We start from the raw sequence: 11,891 nt of genomic DNA, 5'->3' as shown, positions 1-11,891 counted from the left end.
TCCATCACTAGCAATGTCAGCAATCTCGGTGCGAAGAACGTGGTTGATTTCTGAGAAAACCGACGAGATGACAGTTGCGCGGTCTTTCAATTTTGAAGGCTTGATTAAAAATTTGCTTGGCACTTCATTTGCATTCCTTTGACATTCATAATTATCCATACTTTAATTCATGAATTGTAAGTAATCGTTCAAAAAATTTTCATTTGCAACAACATTGAAAACTAATTTCCTCGCACACCTTATCTATTATCTTTTAATTTTAAGATAATTTCCAACATTTTATTACAGATTCCCGGTGGTAGCCGTGATGATACTGGTGCCATGTTCACTGTGGGGGTCCTGAACGCCTTTTCTCATGTGCGGATTTGCGGGCGCTTTTTCGGCTTCGTTGATGCGGCAAGCATTGTTGGAGCAGATAATAACCGAGAATCTATTTGCAGTAAGTGAAATGAGAATATTGATAGATGCCATGTTGATTACCAAATCAAGCCAAAGTGTCAAAATCATGTTTTCGTTCGTGATAGGAGTCGTTTCTGTAAAGCTGGCACGTTATTTTCCTCCTATTTTTTTATGTCAGAGTAGATATTGTTGGGTCATGACCAGCAAGCGACGCAAGTCCTTGCATTATCGATATTATGGAATCAAATTGTGTTTATAAAATTCCTTGAATCGGTGGGGTCAATCAAGGCTGAAGATGAGAACTGAATTGTGGCCTTCACTGGTACGGAAACTGATCAAGACCTTGTGTCACGTCTCCACCCGACTTTCATTGGCGGTCTTGGCGCTTGTGTTTCGTGAAGCTTTCTTTTTTACACCTTGCCACAATATTGCATCAGGAACAAATAACACCAATGATTAGTAGAAGGTGCTAGACAATTAGTTGGTTGACAATTCATTACCTTATTAGCGTCAGCCTATACAATTAACGATTAAAGATGATGTCATTGAGTAAGTTTTCAAACATCTAAGGGCATGATTTGAAACATTTTCACCGGCATCCTTGCAAGTTTCTCGCAAGATAGGTTGGATATGAAGTTATTTCGAAGTACAGGAAAAATAGTGCTCAAAAGGAGTTGCAAACTAGTAAATGGTTACAGGGCAATTTGAATCCAGCCTTTGTGACTAGCCTTCAAAGAAAGTTGGATTTGATCCAAGGTGGAATTAGGGCCTCCATTGAGACAGATCAGTTGAACAAGGAAAGTAGAGTAGCTCAGGAGGTCAGGTCGAATCCGAAGGCATTTTTCTCGTATGCAAACTCAAAGGGAGAGATGAAACACGCGGTAAGGCGGTTTTAGGTCGATGGGGAAGCCATTAGCAATGTAAAAGAAAATGACTAACATATTTGGAGATCTGTTCGTTAGTGTGCTTTCAACTCCAAAGAGTTTACAAGGAAGAGCCCATTTCCCTATGGCGAGGCTATCAATATTGGCGGGACTGGTCAAGTTGAGCGGTTAAATGATCTAGTTGTCACCGATCAAGATGCTTTAGAGGCCTCCAAGGACTTGAGTGTTTCGAGTTCTCCTAATCCAAATAGTGTGCCACCTCAGTTTCTGTTGAGATGCTCATAGATTCTTGCTCCTCGAACTTAATGCGTTGCATCTTGGATCAAGGCAAGTTTCCCTCTTCTTTGAAGCTAACTCATGTTGTTCCGATTTTCAAAGGGGGAGATAAGATACTGTAGGCCGATCTCTCTCACTATGAACATTGCGGAGGTATTTGTGAAGATCGTTGAAGTTCTTCCAGCTTGTAGCATTGCTTGAAGTCCATTTAGTCCTTCCTAATAGTAAACATTGATTCTAAGCGCATTGGAGCAAGGTGACCTGGCTGATTATGCATAATGCATATTGAACAAGAGATAGAAGGAATAGAGAATGATGAGTCGGTAGATGCAGCCTATCTCAGCTTTGCCAAGGCGGAAGGAACAGGTAGATCATGGCCTTTTAGTTCACCGGCTACATGAGATTGAGGCAAGATTTTGAACTGGTTCAGAAGTTTTATTTCTGGTAGGAAGTAATTGGCTTAGGCCGAGAGATACCTTAGTGACGTAATGATGTAGAGTTGGGCGTTCCTCAGGGATCCGTTTCAGGTCCTCTTCTTCTCATTATCTTCATGTGAGTAGTGAAGCCAGTATCTATTCCTATGCCGGTGATACAAAGTCAGTTTGCGGTAGGATCGGTCAGAATTTCGGTTGTCTGGTAGAGGTCCGAAACCAAATATGTTCTTAGGTTGCTGAGAGTAATAAGGCACTGAATAGAATGAAATTCCGCTCAGTGACCTGTGGCTCGACACCATTAGACTCTCCACTATTAGATGACGAAGGTAAGGGCATTCAGCAGATCTCGTCCACGAAGGAATTTGGTGTTGTCTTCCAAGATACGAGTAATGGAGAGTTCTACAAGCATATCCAGTTGAAAGTGGGAAAAGATTTTCAAACTTGTGGTTGGATACATCGCACATTTAAATCCAGAGATAGTATTAGAATGCTAACTCCGTACAAGTCGATTGTTCAGCCGCATCTTGAATATGCTTCGCCCTTTTCGGCTCTAATGAGTTCAGCAGGTTTGCAAAAGGTCGAGCAGGTCCAAAGATGTTTTAACAGGAACATAGAAGGTATGAGAGAGCTCTCGTACTGGGAGAGATTAGAAAGGTTGTCGACTGTACAGTTTTCAAAGAAGGTATAAGAGATACCTGATACTGTACTTTTTAGAAGAGCATCCATGAACTTTGTCCGAACCCATGCTTTTCGAGTAATTCTAGTGACCGTAGAGGCTCAGCGTGTGTCGTGAGAGCATCTCCAAGCCTTCAAGGATCCAGGCTTATTCGAACATTGAAGTACACCTTGGTTCCTCTTTTCTTTGTCGGGCCCCTTCATTGTTCAATTTGTTGCCCTTAAATATTGGTAAGCATTATGTAGGCGTTGATCCAGCAGCAGGATTTAATTCAGACTTGGACAAGTTTTTTTGACTAGAATTCCTGATCAACTTTACATTCAAGGGTGAGCTAGATCTCGCAACTCAAACTCGGTTGTCAATCAAATAATTCTTGAAGTTAAAGTCTTGAAGTGCTGAAATACCAATCCCAGTGGTGGTGAGGAAGTCCGTAGAAAAAATGCGATGAAAAAATTGTCAATTTTTGTGACATGGCGAATTGCCCTTAATACAAAATAATTTTGGGACTTTTCAGCTCAACAACGTCCATTTCGGATCATTTTCAAGACCGACGCTGATGAATTGTTGGTTGGCGATGCTGCAACTAATGAACAAAAACTATTCCCTGGTGGCATCATTGGATTTCACCTCGACTACGCTCAGCAGGACTGCTAAACCTTCGAGGCTTCATGAACAACGGAAAGATAGTAGTACTTTTAATCAATTGTGTGTTTGAACCATTCAGTTATTTCGAATAAGCAGAAGCATTCGCCCAAATTTTGTTTTGTAGTTACGCATTTGAAGAAATCTATATCAGAACTAGGTTTGAGAAGAAATTCGAGTTCTTCCGATCGGCCCGAAAGAATTTTTGGAATATGGTTAGGTTATGTTAGCGTAACCTAACCTAACCTAACCTAACCTAACCTAACCTAACCTAACCTAACCTAAGTCAAAATGGGACTTTATATCATGGGGCCCACTGTACTGAATGCGAACATCAATCCAGCAATTTTCGTAAATTTTTCTCGACCCTTTCCTTTTTGGTTAGAGGCCTCATCTTGGAATACAGACTTGTCAAGACATTGAAATTATACTGGTTCCCAATCGAGAAATCCCATTTTTGGAACAAATAACATTGGCAAAATAAAAACCTACCCAAGTCAAAAAAAAAATGGGAACCCCTTTATGTTTCCATGGGACGCCTCACTGTCTGAATGCGAGCATCGATCAAGGCAATTTTCGTAATTTTTCTTGACCCTTTCCCTTTTAGGTGAGAGCCTCATCTGCAAATGCAGACTTGTCAAGACATTGAAATTACTGTTCATTCGAGAAAATCCCGTTTTTGGAACAAATAACATAGGCAGAATACTAACCAAAGTCAAAATGGGACCTTATGTCATGGGGCCCTGTGTAATGAAGGCGAGCATATGATCCAGCAATTTTCGTAAATTTTTCTCGACCTTTCCTTTTAGGTTAGAGGCCTCACTTGGAATACAGACTTGTCAAGACATTGAAATTACTGGTCCATCGAGAATCCCATTTTTGGAACAAAATAACATTGGCATAATACTAACCAAAGTCAAAATGGGACTTTATGTCATGGGACGCACTGTGCTGAATGCGAGCATCGATCCAGCAATTTCGTAAATTTTTCTCGACCCTTCCTTTTAGGTGAGAGGCCTCATCTAGAATAAAGACTTGTCAGACATTGAAATTACTGGTTTAATCCGAGAAATCCCATTTTGGAACAAATAACATAGGCAAAATAACTAACAAAGTCAAAATGGGACTTTAATGGTCATGGGGCGCCTGTGCTGAATGCGAGCATGATCCCAGCAATTTTCGTAAATTTTCTCGACCCTTTCTGTTAGGTTAGAGGCCTCATCTGGGAAATAAGACTTTTCAAGACATTGAAATTATGGTTTTAATCGAGAAATCCCATTTTTGGAACAAATAATATAGGCAAAATACTAACCAAAGTCAATATGGGATTTATGTCATGGGACGCACTGTGCTGAATGCGAACATCAATCAGCAAATTTCGTAATTTTTCTCGACCCTTTCCTTTAGGTGAGAGTCCTCATCTAGGATACAGACTTGTCAAGACATTGAATTACTGGTTTCCATCGAGAATCCCATTTTTGAGAACAAATAACATAGGCAAAATACTAACCAAATCAATATGGGACTTTATGTCAATGGGGCGTATTGTGCTGAAATGCGAGATCCGATCCAGCAATTTTTCGTAAAATTTTTTCTCGACCCTTTCCTTTTAGGTTTGAGCTCATTCTTGGAATCAGACTGTTGTCAGACATTGAAATTAGTGGTTCCATCGAGAAATCCCATTTTTTGGAACAAATAGTAGGCAAAATTACTAACCAAAGTCAAAATGGGAACTTTATGTCATGGGGCCACTGTGCTGAATGCGAGCATCGATCCAGCAATTTTCGTAAATTTTTCTCGACCCTTTCCTTTTAGGTGAGAGGCCTCATCTTGGAATACAGACTTGTCAAAGACATTGAAATTACTGGTTCAATCGAGAAATCCCATTTTTGGAACAAATAACATAGGCAAAATACTAACACAAAGTCAATATGGGACTTTATGTCATGGGCGCACTGTGCTGAATGCGAACATCGATCCAGCAAATTTTCGTAAATTTTTCTCGACCCTTCCTTTTTAGGTGAGAGGCCTCATCTAGGAATACAGACTTGTCAAGACAATTGAAATTACTGGTTTCCATCGAGAAATCCCATTTTTGGAACAAATAACATAGGCAAAATAACTAACCAAAGTCAAAATGGGACCTTATGTCATGGGGCGTATTGTGCTGAATGCGAGCATTGATCCAGCAAATTTTGTAAATTTTTCTGACCCTTTCCTTTTAGGTGAGAGCCTCATCTAGGAATACAGACTTGTCAAGGACATTGAAATTACTGGTTCCATCGAGAAATCCCATTTTGGAAACAAATAACATAGGCAAAATACTACCAAATCAATATTGGGACTTTATGTCATGGGCGCACTGTGCTGAATGCGAGCATCGATCCAGCATTTTCGTAAATTTTTTCTCGACCTTTCTTTTTAGGTTAGAGGCTCATCTAGGAATACAGACTTGTCAAGACATTGAAATTACTTGTTCCATCGAGAATCCCATTTTTGGAACAACATAATAATCGCAAAATACTAACCAAAGTCAAAAGGGACCTTAATTCATGGAGCCCTGTGTATGAAGGCGAGCATTTGATCCAGCAATTTTCGTAAATTTTTCTCGACCCTATTTCCTTTTGGTTAGAGGCCTCATCTGGGAATACAGACTTGTCAAGACATTGAAATTATGGTTCCATCGAGAAATCCCATTTTTGAAAACAAATAACATAGGCAAAATACTAAACCAAAGTCAAAATGGGACTTTATGTCATGGGGGCCACTGTAATTGAAGGCGAGCATCCGATCCAGCAATTTTCGTAAATTTTTCTCGACCCTTTCCTTTTTAGGTTAGAGGCCTCATTTGGGAATACAGACTTGTCAAGACATTGAAATTAGCGGTTCCATATCGAGAAATTTCCATTTGGAACAAATAACATAGGCAAATAACTAAACCAAAGTCAAAATGGGACCTTTTATGTCATGGGGCCACTGTACTGAATGCGAGCAATCGATCCAGCAACTTTTCGTAAATTTTTCTCGAACCTTTCCTTTTAGGTTAAGGGCCCCATTCTGGGAATACCAGACTTGTCAAGACATTGAAATTAGTGGTTCCATCGAGAAATCCCATTTTTGGAACAAATAACATAGGCAAAATACTAACCAAAATCAAAAATGGGGACTTTATGTCATGGGGGCCACTGTACTGAATGGAGCATCGATCCACAATTTTCGTAAATTTTTTCTCGACCCTTTCCTTTTAGGTTAGAGGCCTTCATCTGGGAATACAGACTTTGTCAAGACATTGAAATTAGTGGTTCCATCGAGAAATCCCATTTTTGAACAAATAACATAGGCAAAATACTAACCAAAGTCAAAATGGGACCTTAATGTCATGGGGCCACTGTAAACTGAATGCGAGCATCGATCCAGCAAATTTTCGTAAATTTTTCTCGACCCTTTCCTTTTAAGGTTAGAGGCCTCATCCTGGGAATACAGACTTGTCAGACATTGAAATTAGTGTGTTCCATCGAGAAATCCATTTTTGGAACAACAACATAGGCAAAATACTAACCAAAGTCCAAAAATGGGACTTTATGTCATGGGGCCCACTGTACTGAATGCGAGCATCGATCCAGCAATTTTCGTAAATTTTTTCTCGACCCTTTTCTTTTAGGTTGAGGCCTCATCTGGAATACAGACTTGTCAAGAACATTGAAAATAGTGGTTCCATCGAGAAATCACATTTTTGGAACAATTAACATAGGCAAAATACTAACCAAAGTCAAAATGGGACTTTAATGTCATGGGGCCCACTGTCTGAATGCAGAGCATCGATCCAGCAATTTTCGTAAAATTTTTCTCGACCCTTTCTTTTTAGGTTAGAGCCTCATCTGGGAATACAGACTTGTCAGAACATTGAAACTTAGTGGTTCCATCGAGAAATCCAATTTTTGGAACAAATAACATGGCAAATACTAACCAAAGTCAAAATATGGGACTTTATGTCATGGGGCCCACTGTACTGAATGCGAGCATCGATCCAGCAATTTCGTAAATTTTCTCGACCCTTTCCTTTTAGTTAGAGGCCCTCATCTGGGAATACATATTTGTCAAGACATTGAAATTACTGGTTCATCGAGAAATCCCATTTTTGGAAACAAACAACATAGGCAAAATACTAACCAAAGTCAAAAATGGGACCTTATTCATGGGGGGCCCACTTACTGAATGCGAGTACGATCAGCAATTTTCGTAATTTTTTCTCGACCCCTTTCCTTTTAGGTGAGAGGCCTCATCTGGGAATACAGACTTGTCAAGACATTGAAATTAACTGGTTCCATCGAGAAATCCCATTTTTGGAACAAATAACATAGGCAAAATACTAACCAAAGTCAAAATGGGACTTTATGTCAATGGGCCACTGTACTGAATGCGAGCATCGATCCAGCAATTTTCGTAAATTTTTCTCGACCCTTTCCTTTAGGTTAGAGGCCTCATCTGGGAATACAATATTGTCAAGACATTGAAATTACTGGTTCCATCGAGAAATCCCCATTTTGGAACAAATAACATAGGCAAATACTAAACCAAAGTCAAAAAATGGGACTTTATGTTCATGGGGGCCACTGTGCTGAATGCGAACATCGAATCCAGCATTTTTCGTAATTTTTTCTCCGACCCTTTCTTTAGGTTAGAGGCCCTTCATTGGAATACAGACTTGTCAAGGACATTGGAAATTAGTGGTTCCATCGAGAAATCCCCTTTTTGGAACAAATAACATAGGCAAAATACTAACCAAAGTCAAAATGGGACTTTAAATGTCATGGGGCCCTTGTACTGAATGCGAGCATCGATCAGCAATTTTTCGTAATTTTTCTCGACCGTTCCTTTTAGGTTAGAGGCCTCATCTGGAATACAGACTGTCAAGACATTGAAATTAGTGGTTCCATCGAGAAATCCATTTTTTGGAACAAATAACATGGCAAAATACTAACCAATTCAAAATGGGACTTTATGTCATGTGGCCCACTGTTACTGAATGCGAGCATCGAATCCAGCAATTTTCGTAAATTTTTCTCGACCCTTTCCTTTTAGGTTAGAGGCCCTCATCTAGGAATAAGATTTTCAATCAACATTGAAATTACTGGTTCATCGAGAAATCCCATTTTTGGAAAAATAACATAGCAAAAATACTAATCAAAGTCAAAATGGGACCTTATGTCATGGGGCGCACTGTGCTGTTGCGAGCATCGATCCAGCAATTTTCGTAAATTTTTCTCGACCCTTTCCTTTAGGTTAGAGGCCACATCTGGGAATACAGACTTGTCAAGACATTGAAATTAGTGGTTCCATCGAGAAAATCCCATTTTGGAACAAATAACATAGGCAAAATACTAACCAAAAGTCAAAATGGGACTTTATGTCATGGGGGCCCACTGTACTGAATGCGAGCATCGATCCAGCATTTTTCGTAAATTTTTCTCAGACCCTTTCCTTTTAGGTTAGAGGCCTCATCTAGGATACAGACTTGTCAAGACATTGAAATTACTGGTTCCATCGAGAAATCCCATTTTGGAACAAAAATAACATAGCAAAATACTAACCAAAGTCAAAATGGGACTTTATTGTCATGGGGCCCACTGTACTTAATGCGAGCAATCGATCCAGCAATTTTTCGTAAATTTTTCTCGACCCTTTCCTTTAGGTTAAGAGCCTCAATCTGGGAATACAGACTTGTCAAGACATTGAAATTACTGGTTCCATCGAGAAATCCCATTTTTGGAACAAATAACATAAGGCAAAATACTAACCAAAGTCAAAATGGGACTTTATGTCATGGGCCCATGTACTGAATTGCCAGCATCGATCCAGCAAATTTTCGTAATTTTTCTCGACCCTTTTCCTTTTAGGTTAGAGGCTCATCTTGGAATACAGACTTGTCAAGACATTGAAATTAATGTTCCATCGAGAAATCCCATTTTTGGAACAAATAAACATAGGCAAAATACTAACCAAAGTCAAAATGGACTTTATTCATGGGGCCACTGTGCTGAATGCGAGCATCGATCCAGCAATTTTCGTAAATTTTCTCGACCCTTTCCTTTTAGGTTAGAGGCCTCATCTGGGAATACAGACTTGTAAACATTGAAATTAGTAGGTTCATCGAGAAATCCATTTTTGGAAACAAATAACATAGGCATAATACTACCAAAGTCCAAAATGGACTTTATGTCATGGGGGCCACTGTTTACTGAATGCGAGCATTCGATACAGCAATTTTCGTAAATTTTTCTCGACCTTTCCTTTTAGGTTAGAGGCCCCATTTGGGAATACAGACTTGTCAAGACATTGAAATTAGTGGTTCACATCGAGAAATCCCATTTTTGGAACAATAACATAGGCAAAATACTAACCAAAGTCAAAATGGACTTTATGTCATGGGGCCACTGTACTGAATGCGAACATCGATCCAGCAATTTTCGTAAATTTTTTTCGACCCTTTCTTTTGAGGTTAGAGGCCTCATCTGGAATACAGACTTGTCAAGACATTGAAATTACTGGTTCCATCGAGAAATCCCATTTTTGGAACAAATAACATAGGCAAAATACTAACCAAAGTCAAAATGGGACTTTATGTCATGGGGCCCACTGTACTGAATGCGAGCATCGATCCAGCTAATTTTCGTAAATTTTCTCGACCCTTTCCTTTTAGGTTAGAGGCTCATCTGGAAATACAGACTTGTCAAGACATTGAATTACTTGGTTCCATCGAGAAAATCCCATTTTTGGAACAAATAACATAGGCAAAATACTAACCAAAGTCAAAATGGGCTTTATGTCATGGGGCCCATGTACTGAATGCGAGCATCGAATCCAGCAAATTTTCGTAAATTTTTCTCGACCCTTTCCTTTTAGGTTAGGGCCTCATTTGGAATAACAGACTTGTCCAAGACATTGAAATTACTGGTTCCATCGAGAAATCCCATTTTTGGAACAAATAACATAGGCAACTACTAACCAAAGTCAAAATGGGACTTCATGTCATGGGGCGCACTGTGCTGAATGCGAGCATCGATCCAGCAATTTTCCGTAAATTTTTTTCGACCCTTTCCTTTTAGGTTAGAGGCCTCATCTAGGAATACAGACTTGTCAAGACATTGAAATTACTGGTTCCATCGAGAAATCCCATTTTTGGAACAAATAACATAGGCAAAATACTAAACCAAAGTCAAAATGGGACTTTATGTCATGGGGCCCACTGGTACTGAATGCGAGCATCATCCAGCAATTTTCGTAAATTTTTTCTCGACCCTTTCCTTTTAGGTTAGAAGGCCTCATCTGAAATACAGACTTGTCAAGACATTGAAATTAGTGGTTCCATCGAGAAATCCCATTTTTGGAACAAATAACATAGGCAAAATACTAACCAAAGTCAAAATGGGACTTTATGTCATGGGGCCCACTGTGCTGAATGCGAGCATCGATCCCAGCAATTTTTCGTAAATTTTTTCTCGACCCTTTCCTTTTAGGTTAGAGGCCTCATCTGGGAATACAGACTTGTCAAGACATTGAAATTACTGGTTCCATCGAGAAATCCCATTTTTGGAACAAATAACATAGGCAAAATACTAACCAAAGTCAAAATGGACTTTATGTCATGGGCCCCACTGTACTGAATGCGAGCATCGATCCAGCAATTTTCGTAATTTTTTCTCGACCCTTCCTTTTAGGTTAGAGGCCTCATCTGGGAATACAGACTTGTCAAGACATTGAAATTAGTGGTTCCATCGAGAAATCCCATTTTGGAAAAAATAACATAGGCAAAATACTAACCAAAGTCAAAATGGACTTTTATGTCATGGGGCCCACTGTACTGAATGCGAGCATCGATCCAGCATTTTTGTAAATTTTTCTCGACCCTTTCTTTTAGGTTAGAGGCCTCATCTGGAATACAATTGTCAAGACATTGAAATTACTGTTCATCGAGAAATCCCATTTTTGGAACAAATAACATAGGCAAATACTAACCAAAGTCAAAATGGACTTTATGTCATGGGGCCACTGTACTGAATGCGAGCATCGATCCAGCATTTTCGTAAATTTTTCTCGACCCTTTTCTTTTTAGGTTAGAGGCCTCATTTAGGAATACAGACTTGTCAAGACATTGAAATTACTGGTTCCATCGAGAAATCCCATTTTTGGAACAAATAAAACATAGGCAAAATACTAACCAAAGTCAAAATGGGACTCTATGTCAATGGGGCCCACTGTAACTGAATGCGAGCATTCGATCCAGCAATTTTCGTAAATTTTTTCGACCTTTCCTTTTAGGTTAGAAGCCTCATCTGGGAATACCAGACTTGTCAGAACATTGAAATTACTGGTTCCATCGAAGAAATCCCTTTTTGGAACAAATAACATAGGCAAAATACTAAACCAAAGTCAAAATGGGACTTTATGTCATGGGGCCACTGTACTGAATGCGAAGCATCGATCCAGCAATTTTCGTAATTTTTTTCGACCCTTTCCTTTTAGGTTAGAGGCCTCATCTGGGAAATACAGACTTGTCAAGACATTGAAATTAGTGGTTCC

The 11,891-nt window shown here is 39.5% G+C and overlaps 1 protein-coding gene across 1 annotated transcript in view; it reads left to right on the top strand.

The window, feature by feature from the left end:
• The window catches only part of LOC131881983 (uncharacterized), a 14,542-nt gene extending 11,117 nt beyond the window's left edge, over positions 1-3,425 (top strand). The window contains exons 14-15 of the mRNA XM_059228986.1: positions 289-439; positions 3,184-3,425. Of these exons, the coding sequence (XP_059084969.1) occupies positions 289-439; positions 3,184-3,323 (291 nt within the window). The 3' untranslated portion in view covers positions 3,324-3,425. The remainder of the gene's footprint in view (positions 1-288; positions 440-3,183) is intronic.
• The last annotated feature ends 8,466 nt before the right edge of the window (positions 3,426-11,891 follow it).

The sequence above is a fragment of the Tigriopus californicus genome, chromosome 6 (assembly GCF_007210705.1).
Source record: "Tigriopus californicus strain San Diego chromosome 6, Tcal_SD_v2.1, whole genome shotgun sequence".
Classification (NCBI taxonomy): domain Eukaryota; kingdom Metazoa; phylum Arthropoda; class Copepoda; order Harpacticoida; family Harpacticidae; genus Tigriopus; species Tigriopus californicus.
Note: the sequence above shows the minus strand (reverse complement) of the source record. Positions and strands in the feature narration are given on the sequence as shown.